The sequence below is a fragment of the Peromyscus maniculatus genome, chromosome 3 (genome assembly GCF_049852395.1).
Source record: "Peromyscus maniculatus bairdii isolate BWxNUB_F1_BW_parent chromosome 3, HU_Pman_BW_mat_3.1, whole genome shotgun sequence".
NCBI lineage: Eukaryota > Metazoa > Chordata > Mammalia > Rodentia > Cricetidae > Peromyscus > Peromyscus maniculatus.
The window spans coordinates 151,923,153-151,949,702 of record NC_134854.1 but is presented as its reverse complement, the minus strand read 5'-3'; the positions used below and the strand labels follow the sequence as shown (position 1 = coordinate 151,949,702).

Genomic DNA, 26,550 nt, shown 5'->3' with positions numbered 1-26,550 from the left:
TCTAAATCAATTTTCTCCTTGGCATAGTACAGGACAAGGTCAACTGAAATCTGCAAAACATTCAAGAGTATTGCTAAGCGTAAATATAAAAGCAAGTTTGCTTTCATAGCCCACACACCAATCTCCTCCTGCATTTGCTCTTTGATCTCTTCTAAACCTTCATGCAACAGAGGTGGCTCTAAGCAGGATCTTTCAGATGCAGGATCTGAGTGCATTCTTCTCACAGATAAAATATTTCCAGTTGTTGCAGGTGTCTGAGAAGAGGGAATGGTCTTTGAGGTATCCACAGATCTGGCTGGCTGATAACTGTCTCTCTGTTGGCAAACTGAAAAACTAAGTTAGCTTCCCAAGTTAGAGGTTAGATTAAAGACAGTGGTATTTGACAAGGAAACACTACAGAGATGCCATTGGATTTATTTTAATTTGCTTTAATGTGGCCTTTTTCTGTGGTGGTTTTATCCTCCTTCAAATAACACTTTTCAGTTTTAATAAAAACGTCACCTGATTGTGTCCACTAATCTGGAAAGCTCAATATAGAAATTGCTCAATAGTTATTGCAATCTCTTGACCAGAAGGCTCTCAGCATTATTATAAAAAGAATGTTCTTGATACTTGCATTTGATTGCTCATTTAGGCACTTGAATTATAATAAGAATTTTCTAGAGGATAATGGTAGGGGAGCTGATGAGGAAGATTTAGCTGTGTTGGATAGTTTTATGTGAACCTGACACAAAAGCTAAAGTCATCTGAGAGGAGTGAACCTCGGTTAAGAAAATGCCTCCATAAGATTGGGTTGTAGACAAGCCTGTAAGGCATTTTTTAAATTAGCGATTAATATGGGAGGGCCCAGTTCATTGTGGATGGTGTCATTTCTTGGTTGGTGGTCCTAAGTTCTATAAGAAAGCAGGTTGAGCAAGCCATGAAGAGCAAGTCAGTAAGCAGCACCCTTCCATGGCTTCTGCATCAGCTCCTGCCTCCAGGTTCTTGTCCTGATTTCCTTCTATGGTGAACTGTGATATGGAAGTATAAGTCAAATAAACTCTTTGCTCTTTAACTTTGCTTTTTGGTCATGGTGTTTCATCACAGCAATAGAAACAATAAGGCCAAGTCTTAAGTATATTAGTTATTATTCCAATCAGTACTCTTTAAAAGTATCATGATTCTATGTCTTCTAGAAGAAATACAAGGTACAAAGTAAATTTTTAAAATTTCTTTACATTCCCAATTTTCCCTCTAATGTCTCCTTCATACACTTACAAGTCAGGGAGAGGAGAGGAACCATCTTGCCAGAACCAAGATTGACTGAGTTCATCTTGAAACATTCCCACCCAGTACCCAAATTCTTTGGTCATCCGTATGCTGTGGAGGATGAAATTCTGTAAAACATGAGACACAAACTGTTAATGCAGAAAACTAAATAAATCCCAAACTACTATGCAATATAAAGTCTGATATTTTGCCTGATCAGAAATTAATGAGAACTCGAGTGTTGAAGAAATAGAGGAGATATTAAAGTGAAGTGGGTGTACACACACACACACACACACACACACACACACACACACACACACGGTTCATTTGCTGTATAGTCAGTATGGTGTGTTAAATACTACAAAAAATACATTCATCTGGTATTGAAGTTTTAATAGATTCAGAGTCTGGTAGACAGTTTGTATTAATGCAAAGTGAGTCTTATATAGACTTTTCATCATCAAAAGTAAAAATTTCTCTTACTTCATTCACCCTGTGGGTTATTTTCTCCCCTACTGTATTTTAATATGTGAAGTTTTGGAGATTCCAGCCACAACTCACTGTGAGCACATTTTGTTAGATGAAGCATGTTTTATTTTGTTATCAAAGTTTTGGAGGAAGTAATTTTTAAATAATTATAATAATGTAGTTTAAAGCTTCTTGATTTACTACGTTATTTTTAACATTTCCCATTTTTCTTATAAAATTGAACTTCAATTACTGAATATTTTGTTAGGGTGAGAAACATCTAACTAGGAATTCCACTTCAGATATTCTATTTAAGGGTAGATGGCTTCAGCAGACACTGTACTGTTTATTTATCAAGATCCTAGCATGCTAGGTTAGTAAACTTAACATTTCACTTATCAAATGCACATTCTTATAAATCAATTCATTTCATGACATCACTTTTATATTCTTTGTAACTTTTGTTTGGTCCTGATACACAGGCCTCAGACTTAAGTTCCTCCTGTCTCAGCCTCGCATGTACTGCATTTACATGCATGTGTCATATCACTGCTTTGGAAAAATAAGGAATCCTATTTTATGAGAATCTGTAATTCATTTTAATGAGTAACAAGGTATTTTCAGAATGACATGAAATCATAGAAGAGTCTTTACCATTTCTTCTTTGCTGTCTATTTGAAGGAGTCTGGCATCCTCGTTTAAACAAATCTCCTTACTGCCATTCCATTTTTTCTGGATTTGAAAGACATAGTAACAACTTTTTCCATTCTGAGTCCAGTTGTGTGGACAATGGCTGCAGTTACAATCTTCAAAACATAAACATTTCCTTAGTTGTCATCAATGCACAAAATTGGCATCCCAACTTCCTCAAAATAACCAAATGGTCCCCATGATGTAATACCTACCCATCCAGCTGCTTTGAGGCTGAGACAAGATTTATATAATTTCTACCTGAAATAGTTCTCTGATAATTAGTTTCAGTTAAAGATCAACGTGGAGATGGCTTTATCTAAATCTTTCCTCCTATATCAAAAAAGGATCTATTTTTCCCCGACTGAGCCATTGACAAGGATGAAAAGTAAGCCTTGAGCTGATGTTTTAATTCTGAGACTTAAGCAAGAAAATATTTCACGTTTAAGGGAGAGATCAATTAATGCATGAAAAGAGTGGCTTGAAACAAGTAGGTGTGTACTAGACATAAAAGAAACAATGTCTTAGGACTTCATTACAACTAAGCATTAGGCTTTAATATTTAATGAACTTTTTAAGGAACATGACTTAAGAAAGAATACACTTAAGGACAGTCAATGACCTGCACACAGAGGAACTAAATAGCACAGATTTGATGATAAGTTCTAGCTTAGTCTTATGGAGGGAGACAGACACACATAGAACATTGGTTACTAGAGAGGAGCACTCCATATGGGGTGAGAAACACTTCACAAGCAGTTTCCAAGACTGAATACTGAGTCCATTCAGGCTTTTCAGTAGCCTGTGTTTGGAAACAGTGCTAATCAGCATGCTGAGCACTCTGACAGTCATGGCAGAGTTAGTGCTGAAATGGTGTTTGGAAGGTTGAAGAACAAGATGGATTAGTAGAATATACTTAAAAAATAAATTTTATTTTTCGGAAGAAAAAATGGTAGACTTTTCTTTTCACATAACTCAAAATTCAAATAGCATCCTCTAGAGGGAACTTAACTTCCTCAGTAAGTATTAAGTCACCAACAGAAGGGTTGACAAACTGTAAAGCAAGTAGTAATACAATTTTAGGCTTGAAAATAGTCATAAGAGATAAACTGAATTAACTCTTAATTTTTTAAAAGAAAGTGAGTCTTACATGTTATAATAATTTTATGATAAATAGTCTGATTTCCACGGTCAATTTTTTTTTTTTCAGGAGCCTTGCAAGGGAACAGCAAACAGCCTTAGAACTCACAGGATACTACTGGATGGCCAGCAAAACCACACCTGGGGGCAGGATTTGGAGAGATAGAGCCCCAAGGATTACGTGCTCTGACGACCTGAGCTGTTACCAAGCATAGCAGTGCTATTGCTCGCATGGTCACCACGCCCCTCGTAATCTATGAGTTGTATGAAGACTCTAAGGCTTCTAGCCCCTCGCTGCTGGGCAGTGTTACTAGTACTTACAATAACAGTGATTGACCTTTCTCTAGGCATTGCTACTGGAGCAGATTAATGATCCAACTACCACACTTAGAAGTATTTAGACATTAGTAAAGTTAGGTCAAGATGTTTGTGTTAGTGGCTTTGAGGTAGAACATCTTGGGGAACAATTTGAAGTTTAGAAAGGCACATTTTTAATAGTTGAGCAAAGGACTCATTGACGTCAAAGAATGAAAACAATGGCAGCCTGGCTCTTGCTGGCTGATTTAACTTTCTTGCTAGGATAGGATGGTGATTAAATATGATGATTAATTCCTTGTACCCATTTCTAACCTCAGCTTCCAGATACGATTTAATTAAAAAGTGTGAATGAGTGGATATGCATCCTGAGGATTCAGAGTGAAAATGACTGATTGTTTTCATATATAAAAGTTTAAATGTGAGATTATTTAAAGATTTTTATAGGATTACTTTTTGAGGTAATAACCTTTTGAGGTAAATAATAAAATGTTTGATCCTTTCTTTGTAACTGCAAAATGCATCCTGCCAGGAAAAGAACTGGCAGAGAAAAATAACTTGCTTGCTTACACTTTGTTAATCTATAACAAGTTGCTTAGACATGAATGTATGTGGGTCCTTGGGAATAATTTGTTTTTTACCTGTAATATGTAAAATACTTAATGATGTAAGGGAAATGGGAAACATGCTGTTTTTTACTTGTATTCATTGTAATCATTCATTTGAAAAATAGAATGTAACCACATTGCAATTTTTATATTGCTTAAAAGATTTTGCTTGGGTATATAAGCTGTAAGGGAAAAAACAAAGTTAGATAGAGGGAAGATATCAGGAGAAAGACAAGAAGGATACATCAGAAAGAGGTAAGGGAAGAAATAAAGAAGATAGAGAGACCCTGAAGATGTGTGTGTGTGTGTGTGTGTGTGTGTGTGTGTGTGTGTGTGTGTGTTCCTTTTTCGCCAGCCTCAGAGAATTAAGTTTTACTCCCTTAGATAAAAAAAGTCCAATGAGTGATTAGTTTGCCTCCCCCTCAGTCCCTGAGCTGCTGGAAGCTAGTCTATACAACAGCAAATTTTTGTGCTTAGTTATCTATAATTGAGTCTAAAACAAGAGCCAAATTAGATGAATTGGGAAGTCTGGAGCTAGAGTTGAAAATAGGGCTAGATTTGAGTGACTGAGGGAAATATATTGTTGATTTTAAAAGCCTTGCTTAGGAGTCACACACATTCCACTTGATCTTGCTATGAGCTTGGTTTAGCTGAATTTCTTAGGAATTTCAGTCTTTTCAACATTTCATTGGAAGATGTAGAAGAAGCTGAACTAACTGTAGAGCAACAAGAATTACATCATAATTGTCAGCCGTGAAGAGACAGGGCGAGCTCAGTGTTGTGACCCTCAGCAACATAAAGTATTCAGATAATCTTTTAGGGACAGAAACTGTGGACAAACTGGGAGGGGTTTTTGCTGTTGTTGTTGTTGTTTTGACACAGAAAAGGATTTCAAGGCAGTTTGAAACAGAGCAGGAGATTATGAAAGATATTTTAACGTAGACTTTAATAAGCGTGAGGGTTAGGTGAAAGAGAAGCACCAGGAAAAAAGTAACAGCCATCTGCAAGTGTGGGTGTGGACTTCCCTAAGGCTGAGCTGCCAAAACTAAGACATATGGGTATGGGCTCCTCAGAGAGCCACAAGCAGTTGTCTCACTGGGCCTGCATGCCGTTCTGCTGGCTCTTGAATTACAGCCCCAAACGTTTCTAAGAAAGCTTTTCATTTTGATAAGTGAAACTATCAAGTAGCTCTGGAGATGCTTTAGGTAGAATTACAATCTGATAAGGTAAAACCAGGAGCCACTAGGAATGCACACGAGGTCAGTACCTGTCCTTTCCCTGTAAGTAAGATTTCTATCTGGTTCAGAGAAAATTACAGGTTTAGAGCTGAAGCAAGAAAAGCGGTAGTTAATGGCCCTGGAATCTCGCTTCCCTGTGGTTGAGAAGTTATAAACAGATTCCTGGGGAAGGACCTCTTCTCTATTTTCATGTCCTCATTATTTTCCATCTTTCAGACCTGCCTCAGCACTCACTCCAGACCTTAGTAATCCATAAAGAACAGACTACACAAAATTGTTTCTTTTGAGCAGAAGCTGCACACTGCGAATCTCCACTGAGATCACTTTTTCTTAGCTGGGCATGATGTCTCATGACTGTAACCCCAGCACTTAGGAGGCTGAGGCAAAAGAGTCACCACAAGCTGGAAGCCAGCCGTCCTGAGTTCTGGACAGCCTAGGCTATATGACAGACAATGCAAAACCACATTGATCTTCTATCCGTTACCTGAGCGGGGAGATCTTTGCTGCAAGGCTTGGCAGTTTTTCATCTCCAGGATGTAGTTTCTCTGCCACTCTGTGAGGTTCAACAATGCTATGTCCTGCTGGATGAGTCTTTCCTGCTGACTCATTGCGAGAGAGGACACCTGGAAGACTGTTACAACGTCATACATTCCTCCTCAAACACTGACGCTTTTCAATAAAATAATCCCCCAGCACAGATCAAAGAAAACTATCAGTGAGGGTGAGGGCATAATTCTCCTGGCTTTAGGTTTTTGTTTAAAACTTAAATTACTCAAGAATCAAGTCTTACAAAAGACACACAGAAAACAAAACAACAGCAGCAGCAAAACACCTTGGCCATTTCTTTCCTTTGTTCACCCAGTCTCACTTCCCAAGAGCAGATAAAATTATTAAGTCCTTTAACACATCCCCCCCCCCGAGATACTTTAATTAAAATAAAATCAATCAATATAAAATTCCTGTTCAACCTTTTATGCAAAAGGTCTACATGCTCGTTGAACATTTGATCTTATTACTTAAGTATATTTTAATATTCATTCCTTTAAGTACACAAAATGTCCTCTCACTCATTGTAACAGAAAAGGAATCCACTGTATGGATGTGTGATGAATTCCCTCAGCAGTTTTTTGTTTTTTTTAAAAAAAAATTAATTAAATGATTGATTTGTTTGTTGGGCAGGGCTGGGCACTGAACCTCGGTCTCATGCATGCTGGGCAAAACCACTATGGCTTTATTCTCAAATGGCTCATTCCCTTGAATGGCAAGGAGAAGAATGCTGTTTAAAGAATCTTAGTCTTGGGGCTGGGAGATAGCTCAGTTAATATAAAGTGCTTGTTGAGCCAGCCTGAGGACCTGCATTCCCAGAACCCATATAAAAAGCTAGGTGTAGTGGTGCACGCTTGTAATCCCAACACTAGGGAGATGAAGACAGTTGGATTTCTGGGACTCCCCCCTGGCTGGCTAGCATACTCTACTTGTAAGCTGCAGGCCAAAAAGACTGTGTGGCAATAAAAATGGTGGAGGGCTCCTGAAGAATGATACTCAAGGTTGTTCTCTGTCCTACACACACACACACACACACACACACACACACACACACGCACACGCACACGCACACGCACACGCACATACACGCACACGCACACGCACACTCACACGTAAGCACACATACAAATCCACACACATAAAAAAAATCTTAGTCTTACCTCATTTTACACATTTGTAAGCTATTTTTAAAATGAGTGACTAGATCAAAAGTTTATGGACATTTAAATTTCATTCAGTATTTCTAAGTTACCCTCAATAGATACTGTTGTACACAGTATTTCAAGGCTATTTGCATTTACAGCTCTCCTTCTGTTTAGGACTTACATTCTCTTCACAGGTGTAAATAAGTTGGAAGTATTTCCTTGTCTGTGAAATGTGTTACTATAACCTTTGTAAATACCACATCCTCCATGGGCTTTCTTGTGCTGCGAGAACTACCTAGCAAGTCTGGAATCAGGCTGAGCAGTGCATCTCAAGTTCACATGGTGATGACCTTCAGAAAAGACATGATGCAAGCTACTTAATGGTGTAGCTTGTAACTGTGGGACTGAAAATTTGGGGACCAGAATGTGACTAACTTGTTGGCATTGTTTATTGATGGCAGCAGGCTGGATGATTTGCCCTTGGTTTTAATGAGACCCTGAGAGATGCCTTCTGCTGAGGCAAGTTGCCTAGTCTCAGCAAAATTCTGTTTTTTATCATCAGTAAAACATAAAAATCCCCAAGCAAGACTCTGGGGCTCCTTGACAGCACAGTGTCCTGGGCAAACACCAGTGATTCCTGAGCCAACAGAAAACAGAAATAGTGGAAGGAGAGCGAGGGAAAGGTACCTGCTCTCTGCCCCCAGATACCCACCTCTCCTTTCCCCCCGATTTTTCTTGAGGCAGCATTTCATGTATCCCATGCTGGCCTCAAATTCACCATGTGACCAAGGATGACCTTACACGTTTGTTCCTCCTGTATCTCCTCCCATTTTCTGGGAATACAGGCCTGGGTCACTACTACTCGTGACTCCATCCAGGATCCTCCTAATAAGAGATTTTTAAAGGTGATATCTTTACTTCTGTGCTATTAAGTTGTACTCTTACCATGTAACAAACTAAATTTCTTTTTAAATTCTCAATAAACTACAATGTTAGGGCCTGTTGTTTTGGTCTTGTGAGTCTCTGTTAGCAACTAGTCCTGTGCGTAGAGATATTTGTTGGTTTGTCACATGCTTCAAAGATTGATTTTGGTAAGCTATAAGCTATAAGTGATTTATTTACACAGTTGAAAAATATTTTACTCTTTTTGGACACAATGCCATTTTTTATTTTAGTTTGCATATTCTAGATAAAAGGCTAGAAAAGATGTGTTGTAGTGTAGAATTTAAGTTGGAATTAACAATGGGATCTAGCAAGTACCATTAATTTAAAATGTATAAATAATAATAATTATTATTATTATGCTAAAATCCCTGGTAATTTTAGTTTTGAATGTGGAGCTATAATTTTATGTCTATATTGATATATTTACACTTTGACATCTTTGGGATTAATGTGATTGTAACTATGAGGTAGGATGTCAACATTTCCCAGATGACCATCATGTTTTCCTCTGTCACTCAATGAGCATAACTCCCACCCATATTCTCCTAGCTGCCACTTTTAACTCACAGTAAATGTCTAAGGAACTGACGAAGGGGATGGCATGGCAGAACAGAATGGATCACATCATAGCAGCCAGGAAGCAAGGAGAGACCACTGGCGCTGGAGGGCTCTCTCCTCCCCTACCCAGGCTTTCAGACTAGAGGTTGCTTCTTCTAACATAGAGGGCTCCCAGTTACTTAATCCTCTTTGGAAATACTTTACTGTTTTCATTCTAACCAAGTGGACAAGATTAACCAATCTTTTTTGTGTACTTGTCTCTTACTCAGGTTTCTGTGTTTTGCTATCATCTTTTTCACACTTTAAAAAAACATTGTGTGTATTTCTTTTGCTTTGTCTTCTAGTTCACTGGATTTTTGTCAGTGGTGGTTTTCAGTTTTAGGTACAAAATCCAGGACCTTGTACTCACCAGGCAAGATTTCTACCACTGAACTGAACCCCCAACCCTTCACTTATTTTTCACTTAGGTGGATATATTTAACAATTGAGTGTGGGGAGGGCAGGTCACTGCTATTGCAGTTTGTTAAAACATGCAAAAAGAATAGTTGCCTCATATCTCTATGATTGAACGATAGAATCTGATTCATTTTCATGCATACATTCATGTAATGAGCCATCTCTACCATTGTGATAATGAATATATCCTCCACAGAAACTTCCTGTCTTAAATTTTAACTAGAATTTTATTTTGAGGCAGTTGAAGTTTCATATGTAGCTTTATAGAAATAATAGATTCCATCAACCCTTAGTCCAGTTTCCACCCCATGGTACCATCTTGAGAACTGAAGTTCAGAATCACAACTAGAATACCAACACTGATAAGATAACACCATGGTGTGCCATTTCTCCATCACCATGTGGGTCCAGTACATTGCCCTTTTATGAAGCCAATTCACTCCTCTTCTGCCCTTCCTGCTCCTTAACACTAACATGTTCTAATTCAGTGATTTTTGTCATTACATTGTTATAGAAACAGAATCTTACATTTTGTAAAGTTTTTTTTTTCCACTCAGGATGCCATCCTGGATATTCATCTGGATAGTTGGATAAATCAATAGCCAACTGGTTTTTATTGTTGAAAGGATTTCTTTCATATTAGTCACCACATTTGTTTAACCATTCACTCACCAAAGGACATCAAGGTTGTTTTCTTGTTTAGCTCCTACAAATCGAGGTGCTATACATAGGTGTTTTTAAGCTTTAGTGAATGAAAGCTCCAGAGAAGTGTTCAGGGGTGCAATTGTTGGGTTGTAAAATGGTCAGGCTTTGATGAAACCATTTCCCTGTTCTTCCATGGGCTGAATCACTGTACAGTCCTGCCTGATACACCTAGTGATTCAGCTTCTCAGACCCATCAGACATACGATGTCACTGGTTTGTGATTTCTCTTTCTGGTGTGTGTGTGTGATGTGTCACACTGTGGTTTTAATCTGTTTTCCCTAATGACTGATGATATTGAACCCTGTTTTCATGCTCACTTGATACTTCCTTAAATTCTTTGGAGAAATGTGTTGTCATGTTATTCTTTCATCTTATCACTGAAAGGCTTTGTTTCTTGCTGAGTTCTGAGAGCTTTCCCAAATCTTTATATCACTGGGTATGTGATTTGCAGTTACTTTCTCCTTCTGCCTTGTGTGTTCAGCCAGTTTTATGATGAAGTAGATGCATCTCATCAGCTTTTCCTTTTACTAATAACTCATTAGATGTTAGATCTAAGAACTCTGCACATACTTGAAGAATGAATTTCTTCCTTTTTTAAAAAAACTACTTGATTTGGGCACTACCTAAAATTAGTAGAAAATTAATGCTCCTTATTTTGTTATATTAATAACCTGGTACATATAGGGATTGAAATATAATCTTCTTTTTAGAAAGTTGAGATAGAGTTTTAATATTCTAATGAGCTTTATTGTGTGAGCTGTATTTCAAGTCAGTTCTGCTTTACTTATGATGCTCTGGATGGCATGGACTTCATCAGAGAACAGTAAGACAGGAGAAAGGGAAATAAGACTTCCCCTTGGAGTTTCTTCCTATGTAGGAAGCAAATGTTTGACCTTAATTGGCGTTTGAATTGTAGTTAATTTGCAACAAGTTCACAAATAATGACCGAACAATGTCATTTCCTAGGGAAATGAACCAAAATACTTCTAAATCTCCCAAACAAAGTTATTGGGTATAAGATGCCACATGTTGTACCTAAAAGATTAGTTTGAAAAATGAAAATGGACAGAAAAGGCACAAGAAACACTTATCTCTCTGGAAATATTTTGCACTATAAAGTTTTCAAAATAATATTTAATTAGCATATGACATTAAAGGAAACCCAGAGACATAAAAAGATGAGAATATTACAAGTCTATACTCCTTGCAAATGACCACTCAAGTATTGCTGGTTAACATTCAGGTTATATTTGTTGAAATCCTTGTGTACACATGTGCAGAATGCATGTGCAGATATGAATCTAATTTGCATATTATTTTTAGAAAACTGCATATCTCTATAAAATACCGGCTTTCATGGGAAACATCACACAACTAACTACATCTCTACATACTTACTAGTGGTTCTAGACAATTTTAATATTAATTGCATTCTTTTACCAGATTCTTCTGTTTCACTGTGTGAACTTCCTCTTAATATAAGTCAAAGTGCCTTTATAGCATGTATGTGCACTTAAACAGTTCTTTTTTTTTTGTGGAAAGAACATAATTTTTTTTTCATGAAAAAAATGCTTTGGAAAATCATTTACTTTCCAAATTGTGCCATTGATTAAATTACTTAAAAAATACAAAATGAATTGTACAAAGACCCTTAAAAAGGGACAGCATGCTGCCAGGAATGCAACCATTCTCTTGAAATCTGTTTATTAGTTAAGAAAACAGTTCTTAACTAATTTCTTCATCCACTTATGCATGTGGACTTTTTACATAATAACATAGCTATTCATAATTCATAATGTATTTGTGAAAAGAGGTAACTTTGAAGATTTGCTTTTGTACTTACACTTGATGCCCAAGAAAATGGATGTCGCTAATAAGCCCACACAGAACACACAGGAAATCACCGTCATGACACACCATGTTCCTAAACGCAGAATCAGAACAATGACATGAGTTAGAGAAAACAGTTGGAAGGGATGGGTAGAGATGATGTCAGAATGAGTGGAAGAAGGATTGGTCTTTTCTGCTGTAGAAATACGAAAGTTTGAAACTCCAATAGGAAAAGGAGAATCTTTGCTTAAATGCTCTCAAATGAACCTTATAGCTTGGGATGCATTTGAACTGGAAAACACCAAATTCGATAGACTTAATACCATAACTCTGTGATCCTAATGTACGATATTATGACTTTAATAAGCAATTACATCTATCTATCTATTTACCTAGGTTTTTTTCAATAATCTCAATAATGCCAACTAGGCAACCTTGAATTCTTAACATCAAGACTCTCTTACCTGTTTTCAGTATCTCTTGAGTGTGATTCACTAAACTATTTTTAATTTTAATGAGCAATTTAGAAAATGAACAAATATTTCCAGCTAGTTACTCAACTCTTCCAGGAGGAAAAGTGAGTGATGTAGCTTCTTAAATTATTCACACTAATCAAAGAAAAATAAAATGTATTCTTACATATTGTGATAGGCCAGATGATGATGTGCCTGTGATGACTCTGGGTCATCCCTGGAACCTTGAAATTGTGCTTTATGTGACAAAAGAGATTTTGAAGCTAGTACTACATTGGAGATCTGAGATGGGAAAGTGATCCTCAGTTAGTGAATTTGTAACAAGTCAATACCAAAGACCAAACAATATAATTACTTGGGAAAATATAATAAAACACTTTTAAAGCCCACCCAGTTATTCATTGTATGATATTTCATGTGACATCTGGTTGATGGATTAAATAAATGACAGAGAAAATAAATAAAAACTTATCAATTTGAAAATATGTTGTGCTGTGGAGTTTTAAAAGTAAAAAGTACCATAAGATGTAGAAATGGGCATTAAATAATGAAAACATAGTCACACCAGCATAAAGACATTTTTCTAGCTTTTCAATTTTTTCTTACATTTCTTAGTATTTGTCAAGTAATTTCCTGAGCATTTAATGCAAAAACTAAAACAATTAAAATTTTATGATTTCTTTTACCTTTTTTCAAATTTAAGAGAGATTATATATCATATTTCCAGATCCCAGTGCCCTTTTTCTTTTTCATTTTTACTAGTTCATCCATCCAGTGAACGTATCAGGCATAATGGAGTACTCTAAAGAGGTTATCTCAGATTAGAATAAAGACCTGGATTCATCACAGAACACAAACAGAAAAACTTCCAGTTTTCTAGTAAGCATTTTGAATTTGTTACCTGAACATTTGCTAGAACACAAACATTTCTGAGAGGCCTCTGAGGTTGGAATGTCCCACTGAAGAGAGCTGTATAATTCTTCCTCGTGCATGCTGAACGTCCTTGAAGAGGTAAAGCAGCCTACATAGAAGTCTGACAGAAATAATTCCTCTTGCGATTAGGAGTAGGTTGATACAAAAAAAAAAATGGAACTGACTACTTTTTCACAGCTGTAAAATGCACTGGGGATTAAAGTGCAAGGTAGAGGCATCATCATCCAGAAAGTGGAACTTTTAAAGCTTAACTTTAAACATAGCTCAATAAAGGAAGAAATGAGGATGTACTGAACTCAAAATGGCTATGGTCAAATTACAGTGTTGCTCTGATCCCCACATGGTAGCAGATGCTGAAGATGAGGTACACAGAGTAAACTTCTATCTGGTGTAGGATGTGAAGCACAAAGATGACTCGGAGAACAAAGACAAAGGCAGTCCACTCTAGGCAAACCAACTTGGGACATAGCTTTTGGGTTTCCAAACAAGGAAGCTTGGAAGGGATTTCATCCCTAAAGTCTTTTCCCATCAGTCCATTGATTAGGATGATACTGCCTGCTAAGATAACTTCGAGTAAACTTCAAAATAGCAGTCAGCGCTGTAAACATTTAGATCTCCCTCATAGTTTGTCCCCAGGGACTGTGGTTGACGGAGAGTTTTCTCCTAAAAGAGGCCTGCATTATTTTCATCTTCTGGAATATTGGAGCCAAGGGAAAGGGAAAGAGAAGGTGACAAACCCACACTTGCTTCTTGAAAGGCATAATTGAGAAGAGATATGAATCATAGTCACACCTACTCATTCTATATTGGTCATGAAGATTGGGTTTGCCTGGGCATCAGCATCCAGAGGTAATTTTACTCTTGGAGGAGGAATCAATTATTAAGTGGACAGATGGCCATTTTCATCACATCCTGTGTTCTACAGCATTAGTACTGAGAAATTTGATCTCTTAGACATCAGTGATCTCTAGGCCACTTGTCCTTATGTCCAAAGGTCACCTCTCAGTAATTTATAGTCCATACAACTTGCAAAATTGCATGTTCTTTCTTTTTTGTTTTAGAATCTCAGTGGATCAATCGTTCTCCATCACAAATGGCACACTCAAGAGGTAATGAAAAGGAACTCACTAATAGGGCTACAGTTTGGGGGAAAGGTTATTAAGAAAGCCAAAGGGGGAGGGAGTGATAAAACATGTACTGCAGAGCTCATATCAACCCATGGCCTAAAGCACAAAGGACGGTACATACTGGGACTTTGTGGTCTGCCTCACCAGAGCCAAGGGCTGGGATGCAGAACATCAGGAGTGAATTGGAATTACACTCTGACTATGCCTCCATATCGCTCAGAGGCTGAGTTTGACCAGAAAATATATTCATTTGAGTTTAGCTTCCTGAGACACAAGGGATAACTAGTGGCATCATTAAAGGCAAATGAAAAACGTCCAGCACATTCTGCCAACATTTCCTGTGGTGTTTCTGGTCTGAAAACAGAATGACTGAACTCGAGATAAACCTTTGCATATGCTAAATTCTACCAGGAGGAGAAAAGAGGAAGAAACCACCATAACAAATAATATCACAACTAACCACAGGAGCCAGAGCTCCATCAGCTACTGCTCATTTCTAGTTTCTCTTCTCACTTTGTCAGCACTGAAACCCAAGCTTGGACAGATCCAGTGTTTCCCAGCACAATCCACCCCTGGTAAATTTCTACGAGTCATTGGGTTCTCCCAACAAAAGATCCATGTGCTATATGTAGCACTGCCACACTTGTTTTTGTTTTAGATAATATTTATTGTTTACCAGTCATCACATCCTAACAAATATTTTAAAGCCTGATCACATGAATTACTTCCTCACTATAGCTCAGAGAAACAGGAAGGTAAGTTGGCTATAATTTAGGGCACAGAGAAGTCAGTCCATTTAGCGAGTTTCATGCTAAGTGTTTGAAATGGAATGATGGAATTCTCTGGTTGTAGAATCTGAGCTGTTCTCATTTCATGATATACTTTAGGCATGACTACTAGGGAAGAAGAGGGTTTTTAGGTACAGTGAGATTGGCTCCACATTCTATGTATGTTTAGCAAGGCATTAAATATGTTCCCTATAAACCCGTCTGTGATGTAGTAATATAGAAATATGTCCTTTCCCAAGCTGAAGAGATGAAAAACACAGAAATCTAGGCATAAGGTTGGTGTTTGGATAGTTTCTGAATTATTAGTTCCCACTTGGTTTCTGCAAATAGACAGTTACATACAATAAGTTCAGGCCTGAATCCCCAGCTCTAGAGAAAAAGAGAAAAAGCAAAGACTTTCCATCTTGCAAGTCCAAGAGTTTGGCATTTGTAATCAAGAAGCTGAAGAAACTCTTTTGCTTTTCTTTAGCTCAGAACTCTATTCCCTTATGGACAGTCTAAACTAAACCAAGGTGCAGATTTGCACGTCAGCACACAGAGATGTGATACTAACACATATTTTTTGAGTATCACATGCTTAATGTTCTGATCAATATTTTATATAATTACATCAAAGATCATCACAATTCTCTTCTGGATAAGGTAAGCAGCTCACTACATAGTCCAGAAAACAGTGTTGAAGACATTTACCCCAAACCACATAGGGAGTAAGTGCTAAAGTAATGTTTATTGACAAGTACTAGGAGCTGACTGCTTACAACAGGGACACAGAGAATGTGTGTTAAAAACAGATTTCCTTGTCTCCTCGGCCTTCTGAGTTCCATCTGTCTCCGTGCTTGAAAATACTCAGTTTCCACAAAGACCTCAGCTGAGATGAACTGTACTCATGATCCTATTTACTTACTAGCTAAACAAAGGAAGCTGTGGGGGTAGATAGTATGACTTTTGCCTCTTATCCTGTTAGAGGTGCTTCCTCACAGGCCCTATAAATACTTCTGAGTTATTCAGCAAACACCAAACATAGAACCATCAGGAAAAGAACCAGATAAAACCCTTCTGCTTCTTCTTCTGCCTTCTGGACACTGCTGTCAATAAGTATTTATTGGTTCTACAAACCCTGTCAGCTCTCTCTCAAATCCAGTTTCCTTATGTTGTACAGAGGATGGCCACTGTTCAGAGTAAAGAAAGGTGAACGAGGGGACTGAACTGTTGTCTCCCAGGAGGAAGAGTCCCCAGGTTCTTTTTCCCCTGAGTCAGGGACGTACTTGGTGCTGATCACAGACAATGAACAATGAAGTCATGGGGACTATTTCCATGGATTATTTTGGTATCAGTACTCTGAAATTTTCTTGTAATCATAAGCATATAAATAATACAGATAATTTAAATTGTGTGGTCATTGTAGAGATAAGATAAAACTCTGAAGTTTATTTTTGATGAGGTATATAACATAAAAATATCATCCCAATTTCTTTATTTTAATATTTATACACACACACACACACACACACACACACACACACACACACACACACACAAAACCTTTGGTTTATCCTCCAGTCCCCAAACCATCCTATTTTAAGTATGAGAAAATGGAAGTTAAACAAAATATAAAATTGTCTCAATAGCCAGGCACATGCTTTTATTCCCAGCATTTGGAAGGCAGAGGAAGACACCTGGTCTACATAGTGGGTTCTAGGACAGATAAGGCTCCATAATCAGACCCTGTCTCAAAAAATAAATAGATATCTAGAATTGCTTCATGATAGCTCTTCTGTGAAGGGTTTGTACCATTTAAACTATCAAAAAGACTCAATCTGCATTATTTCTACTATCCCATGATGTCTTTCTTAACTTAGATATTTTATACAGTGTTGAGCCTTTGTGCCATAATATAATTTTAATTTTCTGTTTGCATATTTGAAGATGCAGTGGATTCCATACAGTATACTAAGAATATTAGGAATGGAAGATAAAAATAAAGTTAACAGAAAGTGAAAAACTGAAAAGCTAGTGGTGTGCTCACATACTGGGTTTTGGTATGCAGAGAAAGGATCAGATATGTGATACAAGGAAGTCATAAAAACAAAATAAATCATTTCATGACTGGGGAATTCTTTCGTACAGATCTTTTATTGCAGGACCAAGCACTTATCTGACATCCTGTTCATCCTTCTGCATTAAAGCAGTTGGTCCACTCTTGTCATGCCAGCCTTCCGCTCACACATTAAAAAATGTCTGTCCGTACAGGAAGCAGGATGGATTTTCCCATTATAGAGATAAGCACAATTCATGTTTTCTCTTGTATTCCCAGAAAGATCAATCCTGCAAATGATAAGGGCAGAGTACGTGTTTTTTAAAAGTATAAATACATAAGGAAGCAAGGGACATGCATGTTTTGTTGATCAAACTAGGCTGGGGTAGGTAAAGAAACATTCTCATCTTTGAAAAACTCTTTGTTCACTTGTGAGTATATAATCTGTACACACAAGAAGCCCAATACCAATTTAATAGAGTGTAAGTTGGGAGAAAGTCAATGCTAAATACAGAGGGCGTCCAGAGGAGAAGGCTCATCATGCTCTGACATGCCAAGCAAAGCTTTATTGATAATTCACTTTGGATCAGTATTTAGAGAAGAGTGGGTTTTACACAAGGAGAGAGGAAATGGGAAGTTCTTATAGAGCCAGAAGCTAGCTGCACAACAAGAAGTGAGATGGCTAAATACTGCAGAGCTGAGAACTAACAGCACCAAGTAATAGATAAACACTAGAACATTTTGTGGTTATCGTCCCAAAGTTTGTCTCTGTTCCCTGAATCTCTGTTTACAATGAGAGACAAGGAAAATGTGCTGAATCTACTTAGCAGACACCTATGGACACCAACACGTTATCAAATGGTTTAGTGATGGAGGAGGAGGAAAGACAAGCTCTCTTCTTCTTTAAAACCCAAATCCCAGTAAGGAAGAAATTGGTAAGATGCCCACAGATAAGCAGACAGGAAAATGTCAGAAATTAGTGAGAGCTGTGAAGATATAAAATAGTAAAGAGACAACAGAGCAGGTGTGTGCAGAAAGGAGCAGGATTAAGTGTGAACCCTTCGAGTTGATCTCACTGAGGAAGCAGCCTTCAAATAGACTGGACCAACAAAGGAGTTGGTTGAAGAATCTAGGAGGGAAAGAGGAATTTGACTACAGAGAACACCATTTTTCTGCAATATTGTGAGCAACGAGAGATAAAGGCCAAGGGTTTCAGGAGGTTTGTGTGTATTTGTGTGTCCTGGGATTCTATCCAAAGTAAATAATAAACACATGTTGACTTAATTAGCTATTTAAATAATGGTAGAATTGTATAAGCTTTGGTAATAAGTTCTCAGAGAGAGTGCAGTGTTGTGCAGAATAAACAAAAGATGTTGAAATTAGTGGTTTGAGGGCCCTACTGAGTCAGCAACATGGCCCAGTGGGGAAAGGTGCTTGCTTCCAAGTCTGTTGACCTATATTTGATTTCCAGGATCTACATGGTGGTACATTCACATACACTGTAGCATATGAATTCTCTCTCTCTCTCTCTCTCTCTCTCTCTCTCTCTCTCTCTCTCTCTCTCTCTTTCTCTCTCTCTCTTCCTCTCTCTCTCTCTCTCTCTCTCTCTTCCTCTCTCTCCCCCTCTCTCTCTCACACACATACTAAATTTTAAGTTTTAAAAATTAAGGAGAGAGACAGAGCCATATTGAATAACACAACTCTTAATGAAATGAGGTCATTTGCCTACAATGACATCAGAAGGGCGGAACCTCATTGTATGAAATTAGAATTGCCTTGTGATCTAAGTTGTACCTGATTTGTAGAGATCCATAGGACAAAAAAAGATACTGAAAATAGTCTTGATGGTAATCATTCCAACCATAAAATAATGAAAAGGATAAATTTATTCTCAAAGCATGAAAAAATCAGATCAATTTACAGAGGGGGGCGGGAGAGGGAGAAAGAGAGAGAGAGAGAGAGAGAGAGAGAGAGAGAGAGAGAGAGAGATCATAGAAATGAATGGGGAAGATACTGGTAATAAAAAAATGGATCATGACTTACATAAGGGGCTGAGAGGGAGGAGAGAGTAGAATTGCCCACCAGTGCTCTCTTGTTAGGACTAGAGTACAAGTGATTGGCAGCTGCAACCCACAGTAGGGTAGAGAGACACCTCAACTTTCAGGCAACTTGTGTTCAACAAGAAATATGTGAGTCAAAGCTTTGGGTAATGCCTTCCAACTGAACTTCTAGGGACTTACATATGCTTGGGAAGAACTGAGTTATCTTCCCACATCCAATCCTTACTAGAGTTCTGGCGTGATAATCCAAGCCAACGGACCGAAGTGATCCTGTTTTTGATGTATTCCTGTTGCAAACAAATCCATACAACGGTAAATGCCTCAACAGCACTGTGCAAGGACAGTGACACAGCTTCAAAGCCTCAAGCAAACACCTGGAATTACGCATCTAAGTTGATGCTAATGAGTTATATTTCATGTCTAGGAGTCTTGCTAATTTGTTTTAAAATATTAAAGGTTTATACAGCACATGAGAAATTAAACAGATAATATTCTAGTCTTCTTATGTGTTTATAATGTACTTTTATATTTCCTACCAATTGAAGATTTGAGTCCCAGGAGACTTCTAAATATGATTCAAGAAGGTGAACACAACAAAAGGCAATATGCTGTTGATAAGCTTCACAATCCCTGAAATTAAGTTCTCAGATTTTATTGACTATCTAATACATGGAAATATTTTCTTTTAGTTGGATGGATAAATAGATGTCTTTCTCAAAGGAATTAGTAAATAATATGCATCTACCTTTCCAAATTTGTATTTTCCTATGCTTTCTTTCTATTTTTAGATATATTCTTACTGTGTAGCCAGGTTGGCCTTAAATGTGTGATCCTAGCCTTAGCTATGACTATATAAGCATACACCACCACATCTCTGATTTACTTTTTTGTGCCTGGTTATAATTTATTTTTTGTTAGGGTTTGTTTGTTTGTTTGTTTGTTTGTTTGTTTGTTTGTTTGTTTGTTTGTTTGTTTTTTGAGACAGAGCTTCTCTGTCTATCCCTGGCTGTCCTGGAACTCACTTTTTAGACCAGGCTGGCCTCAAACTCAGAGATCTGCCTGCCTCTACCTCTCAAGTGTTGGAATTAAAGACTGCCCAGCTACTTTTTTTTTTTTAAGTTCGGGCTTTTGTTTTTAATGAGTACATAGATTCAGGTCCTGAAGTGGTTCCAGTACTGACAGATTGAGTCTCTTGGAAAGAAGAGTAAAAGGAAGCTAACTGTTCATTATGCCCTCATGTATCCCAGAATAGCAGATAAGAACCCACTCTTGGAAAGCAGCAACAACAATAGCAACAAATTGGTTTGAGCTTGTGGACAGCCATGAGATACTCAGAATAACACTCCACAAGGAAATACTTGTGAGTCCACTTCCCTAAAGTGTGGGCCACCCACCACTTCTCCACTAATCCATCAGTCACTGATCTTTTCTTTAAAACATATCCATAGAGACACATCCATCCAAGATGCCTCTTTGTTGAGCTTGATGGAAAAATCCAACTGATATTTAACTTTAATTTTTTTCTCAAAATGTAATATTACTCCTTTGTTATGCTACAGATTTTCAAGTGGTATTGGCCTGTAGTGATGAGAATCATGGCATGTTTCTTGTCTCCAGTTAATCTCTTTATAGTAGAGTTGACATGCTAATACACTCCGCTGTTTTGACTGAGTAAATTTATTTCGTTAATTTAATTTTAAACTTCTCTATAAACCTGGGCTTACAGCAAGGGGCAAAAACTCATGCAGACTGAAATCAATGTAATGAGTACTTCCCACGATATCTGACCCAATGTCCACGTTTGCTGCTAGGGAGGCACATACACAATCCAATCTTACTGAAACACTCTAGTGATACTTTGGAAGGTGACTGGATTGAATATTAAAGCCCTATATTTACCAAGCTTCCTAAATTTCTCAGAGGAGCAACTAGTGCAAGCCATTAAAAAACACACAAGAAAAGTAGATTCAATGCTTCCTTTGAGAGCTTTCTCTTGAAAAGTTCACAAATGCTTGACGTAAACCCTCCTTACCACAGTCCTCTGGCTGGCAGCCTTCACAAGCGTTGCATTCTGCTCAGCACAAAACTGCTTGCTCTCTTCCCATGTTAGGTTATGTCTGAAGAACCCATAGCAACTGTCTCCATGGTATCTCCAGTTTGTGGCACAGGGGCTGCACTTGTGCTCTGAAGGGGAGACCGAGTTTGGGAGTGTGAAAATACAGCCAAAGCTTCCCCTAGATGCAGCGTTCCTGCTCTGGTGGGCCTCCCTCCTGTTACCATGACAGACACATGGAGCTTGGAGAGACAAAGTGTCCAAACCAGACTTACCGAATGTGTTCTTCGTCTTGAGCTCTGATTGTTTAATCAAGTCTTGGCAGACTTTCTTGGCCAATTGTTGCAGAGTGGCTGAGAGACTTTCCTTCTCTGCCAGTAGGTACTTTTGTTGTGTAACTGCTAGATGTAAAGATGAGATAAATTAGCCCTGGGTCTCAAGTCAGAAAGATGATGGCATGATTCCTCAGTGAACTTTCATTTCTATAATAAACCTGCCAGTAGTTGAAGAGTTCACCAGATACACAAAAATCAATGAATAGTGAAAAATGAAATATAATGAATCAAGTGAGGACTGCACAAAAATCAATGAAAAGTGAAAAATGAAATATAATGAACCAAGTGAGGGCTGCACAAAAATCAATGAATAGTGAAAAATGAAATACCATGAACCAAGTGAGGGCTCCATAAAAAGCTGTGTGAATCGACTGACAGTGAGAATGTCCCGAGGAGACAACATGTGACTAAGACAACTGTTGTGATATTTCCTAAGCGGGCTTCACAGAGATGAGAGAAGCCTTGCATTTGTATTCTGTTCTACATATAATACTAAATTAATCCATCTAAGAATGCATGGTCAGATGGCCATCCTAACTGTAAAGAAGTTCACTGAATGCATAGACTTTCAGTCTGCTTAGCTTGGCTGCAAGGTTTCTTATTTTAAGTTCTTCATGAAAATGTTTTAAATTGTTTAAGTAATTAATTAAAACATGAAAAAAGAATACATGTTTTCTTTCATGGTGTTTAAAATGCTTTTATATCCTTGTAATAAAATATAATGAATAAAGGTTTCTAAAATATATTAAAAACAAGAAAATAAATGAATTAGCAACACAAATGATGGCATCATGGCCAGAAAACCAATGTGTCTGTAAATAAAATGGGATGGAAGATATTTTAAGTATAGAGATTAGAACAAACAAGATTCCACGAAGGAAGGCAAAGGCTTTATTGATGAAACTAGCCAAGTTCTGGCTTGCCTGGGCCTTAGATTAAACAAGGCAGAGGGGGAGAAAGAAAGACAGCTTAGGTCCATAGTAAGCATCTTAAACGCCTGAAGTATATTCTGAAAGTAATTGTGACTAAGGGAAAAATTAATAGTGATTCAAATCAGAGGGGCAAGCTCCCCTTTTCTGAGTTTTCCTTTGCTAAGGTTATATCCGCAGCTGCATGCAGGACAATCGGAGTAGGTGACAAACAGATGAGACAATTAGGAAGCTTAGTATAATATGCCAGGAACTCCTGGGTATTGCTTTCCTCAGATCAAAGGCCTGGCAAGGAGCCAATACTTACACATGATGCCCAGAGCTACGAGCCCAACAACCAGCCCCATGGATGAGATCAGCAGAATTAAAGCCATCAGACGCCACCAAGAAGAAGCAGAGTCAGCTGTGGGAGCACAATGAAGATGTGAAAGAGAAGACAGCCAGGCCATCCTGGGCTTCTCAGGATTTTCTAAGTATCATAACCAGAATTGCAAACTAAACTTACAATTGAGTCACAGAGGCAGAAGGATCAGGAGTTCAAAGGCAGCCTTGGCTTCATAGCAAATTCAATGCCAGTCTAGGCTACATGAGACCCTGTCTCAAAACCCAACTAAACTTGGGCTAATGAGATGGCTTAGCAGGTAAAGTACTCATCACATAAGCCTGACAACCTGGGTTTGATTCCTAAAATACAGGGTGAAAGAAAAGAACCTATTTCTGAAAGCTGTCCTCTGATCTCCACAGGGCACAATGGTACATGTACACACACACACACACACACACACACACACACACACACACACAAACTCAAACACACATACACACACACACACACATGCACACAAGCATGGGCACTTTTCTCTTGCGCACATGTGCATACACACACACACATATTAAAGCAACAACAACCAAAAAAAAAAAACAGTATTGGTGGATATTTTGCCTGCATTTCCTTGGTGATCATCCTTAGTGAGAATGCCCTGCTTTATACCATCCATCTCTGTTCCCCATAGATTATTCTCTGTAGATTTTAAAATATAACTGCCAAGCCCCCCCCCCCACATCCTTATTCATATGAACAATTACTTTCATAGGAGACTAGAAGAGAATTGTATCGTCTGGTTTTCAGAAATTTGAGGTTGTTTTTAAAAAGGTTAAAAAACATTTTATTTTATGTTTTGCATAAATGTTTCATACAAAATGTTTACATATTGAATAATACTGAGCCAATGATTTTATAACATTTTAAACAGAAGACAAATGAAAGAGTCCAGATTATAAAACCCATCCCTCCAGAATTAAAAAAAAAAAACTCATTTTTTTCTAAGTAAATCATGCAATGTATTCAGTGAGTAGTAGTCATGCCCAGTTCCTATCATATGAATGACCAATAGGATTTAAAATGTGAAGACATTTGTCAGACATTTGCGTTTTCAAAGTGTCCTTCCCTTTGTCACACTAACTTCTAAGCCCCAGCACTGCATTCTAATAGTCTTGGTATAACGTCCTCTCTTCTTACCTTTTATGCCTGGATTCTAACTATGTCTGCAGAAGCCTCTGTAGGCCCCACTTACATGAATATCATTCAGGAAAACACAAATAAAATCAAGTCCCCTGTTACTCGGAGAGAGAGGGAGAGAGGGGGAGTGACCTCCTAATGTCCAAATTGTTGAATGACCTTTCTTACCTGAGCTGAGAGTTGGTTTTCGGGGCTTGATGTTTAAAGTGATGTATCCATCTTCATCCTGCATGGCTGCCCTTGAACTACCAGCGAGCTCTGAGTTCAGTGACTTTGCAGAACTCACCAGTGTCCACTCTTATCATTTCAGTGCCTGCCAGAAAGGGTCCCCCCTCTCCTGCTGATGTGGAGCCATGTGCATCAGGACACTTGGGTTTTGTTTTGTTTTGTATTGTTTTCCAGGAAGCCCTTTCATGGATGTTCAGAGATACGTGGACTTGAACCTAAAAACAAAAATAATAATAACTTGTGGTGAAAGAGTAGATTCGGGGCTCATTTCCTGCTTTCTTATCTTCAACTCAAGTGAAGGGATGTTCCATCGGGAGTATCCTGTCAAAGAGCAAAAGTTCACGCTTCATCTTAACCGTAGGAAAGCGCCAAACATATTACTTAAGTGAACTGATTTCTTATAAAAACTCATGGGTAAAAATGCCTGTAGATATATAGTATATCATACTACGACATCAAATATAATAGCAATTTATTAGACCTGGTGGTAAATCAGATGCTTATAATCCTACATTAAAAGGGACCACTTCTCACTATGACCTAGAATTCACTCAAATTTTCACATCTAATATAAGTCAGTTTATTTTTTTTAATTGAAGATTCCAAATAAGGTGGACCTGAGATTGCTTATTCCTAGACACTGAAGGAAAAAAATCAAATAATTATAGAACTCATGTCAATATATTTCCCTTAGATCACATTTCACTTCAAAATGAATTTCTTGGATTTAAAAAAATCTAAATTTCAATGACATTCTTTAATTTTAAATGCAGTTTTGCTCAGCAAAATAACTATATGCAGGAGGCTGCTTTCCTAGAGTCCTTTCAGTCACATTGCTATAAGCATGTCATCATTTAGCTCTAAAGATGTGGGCTTTGAAGAATTTCCCTGGCTTATACTGGCAGCAGCTACAGGAGCACGACACAGAACTAGCTAAGGTGGGTACTGCAGGAATATTGAGGAGACTGTTGCCTGTTTTACCATTAAGGTAGCATTTACATAATTTCATAGCAGGCAATTCTACTACATATCCATGGCCAGTAAAGCATCCTGCCTCAAAGCCCCTGGCACTTGACATTTGTCTTAGACGTGATCACACCCCTGCCCCTCTGCTTTCTTAAGAGAATCCAGTCTCCAGATTTCAGCAGGGGGACCATACAGGACCTGCTGGCAGGTGTTTGATTGCCCATGGTCCCGCTGATGTCTTTTACAGAGTTTAATTTATTTTCCTCCTTGCTATCTTCTTCGCTCTGAATTCTTCGTCAATTTACTGAAAGGATGCTGCCTTTTGAAGTGTCTCTCCCTACATCCTCAAATGATTTCACAAAGGCAGCAAACTATTCCGCTATGGCTGCTGCTGTTTGCATAGCTTCTACCTCAGCTGAAGATTCTTTTCTTCCTGGCAGAGGGTGATAGATAACTCAGTTTTACAGCAAAGTATAGGATCAGTTTGACCTCTTCTCCCCTTTACCCATATTTACTATAAACTGAGTTGAGGGGTGTTTTCTTCCCCTATTGCCTTATTTCAGTGTTTTACTTAGTTATATACTGAAAAATATAATACAATTGAATGAATAATTTCAGTTTAATGAAGAAAAAAAACATGTACAGAGCTTATAATTCTAAAGACACCCTTTCCAATAAAGTTTCATTCCATTTTCTTAGAAATGAAATGTAGCATGACTCTTAAAAGGTCTTATTAATAAAAACAAAACTGGAGCCAGGTATTGGGGTGAATGCTGAAAGATCAGAGAGACAGAAAAGACCACAGCTAACCTCGCCTTGCCAACTTCTCAGCCAATCCTGTTTCCTCAAACTGGAAGCCTCTGTGTCCTCATCCGAATGAATCTCACCTGAACCTCTGCTAAAAGCCTAAAAGCTTAACTGACTCTAGTTCCTGGTTTTCACACCTTTTATACCTTTCTGCTTCATGCCATCACTTCCTAGGATTAAAGGCGTGTGTCACCATGCCTGAGTGTTTCCATTGTGGCTTTGAACTCACAGAGATCCAGACAGATCTCTGCCTTCGGAATGCTAGGATTAAATATGTGTGTGCCACTGTTTTCTGGCCTCTATATCTAGTGGCTGTTCTGTTCTCTGACCCCAGATAAGTTTATTAGGGTGCACAATATATTGGGGAACACAATATCACCACAATGAAATGTATCCATTTGA

General features: G+C 38.0%; 2 protein-coding genes across 6 annotated transcripts; both read right to left on the bottom strand.

The window, feature by feature from the left end:
• Positions 1 to 56: 56 nt before the first annotated feature.
• On the bottom strand, positions 57 to 17,194 carry Clec9a (C-type lectin domain containing 9A). The gene is made up of 6 exons (XM_006996395.4): positions 13,270 to 17,194; positions 11,909 to 11,989; positions 6,195 to 6,341; positions 2,374 to 2,525; positions 1,258 to 1,376; positions 57 to 325 (listed from the first exon to the last, which is right to left on the bottom strand). Exons 1-6 carry the CDS (start codon positions 13,358 to 13,360, stop codon positions 193 to 195), a joined length of 723 nt encoding a protein of 240 aa, XP_006996457.1. The 5' UTR covers positions 13,361 to 17,194; the 3' UTR covers positions 57 to 192.
• Positions 17,195 to 17,330: 136 nt separating this feature from the next.
• Positions 17,331 to 24,676, bottom strand: Clec1b (C-type lectin domain family 1 member B). 5 transcript variants are annotated; one of them, XM_015989727.3, is made up of 6 exons: positions 24,316 to 24,586; positions 22,936 to 23,031; positions 21,640 to 21,762; positions 21,344 to 21,495; positions 19,492 to 19,598; positions 17,331 to 17,541 (listed from the first exon to the last, which is right to left on the bottom strand). In XM_015989727.3, exons 1-6 carry the CDS (start codon positions 24,377 to 24,379, stop codon positions 17,397 to 17,399), a joined length of 687 nt encoding a protein of 228 aa, XP_015845213.1. In that variant the 5' UTR covers positions 24,380 to 24,586; the 3' UTR covers positions 17,331 to 17,396. The 5 variants fall into 5 exon arrangements, with proteins under 5 accessions (XP_015845213.1, XP_006996458.1, XP_076424169.1 ...); XM_006996396.4 differs by having other exon boundaries at positions 21,640 to 21,765; positions 24,316 to 24,583; XM_076568054.1 differs by lacking the exon at positions 22,936 to 23,031.
• Between the last annotated feature and the right edge of the window lie 1,874 nt (positions 24,677 to 26,550).

What these genes read in the sequence shown, in the direction of transcription:
- Clec1b (XM_006996396.4), bottom strand. Translation starts at nt 24,379, where the DNA reads ATGCAGGATGAAGATGGATACATCACTTTAAACATCAAGCCCCGAAAA. An exon ending in CTGCCAGCCAGAGGACTGTG is followed by an intron (nt 19,599 to 21,343) that starts GTAAGGAGGGTT and finishes TGTTTGCAACAG; the next exon opens with GAATACATCAAAAACAGGAT. An exon ending in TCAGTTCTTCCCAAGCATAT is followed by an intron (nt 17,542 to 19,491) that starts GTAAGTCCCTAG and finishes TATCATTTGCAG; the next exon opens with GATTGATCTTTCTGGGAATA.
- Clec9a (XM_006996395.4), bottom strand. Translation starts at nt 13,360, where the DNA reads ATGCACGAGGAAGAATTATACAGCTCTCTTCAGTGGGACATTCCAACC. An exon ending in GTGTTCTAGCAAATGTTCAG is followed by an intron (nt 11,990 to 13,269) that starts GTAACAAATTCA and finishes TTCTGCGTTTAG; the next exon opens with GAACATGGTGTGTCATGACG. An exon ending in TAGACAGCAAAGAAGAAATG is followed by an intron (nt 1,377 to 2,373) that starts GTAAAGACTCTT and finishes CATGTTTTACAG; the next exon opens with AATTTCATCCTCCACAGCAT.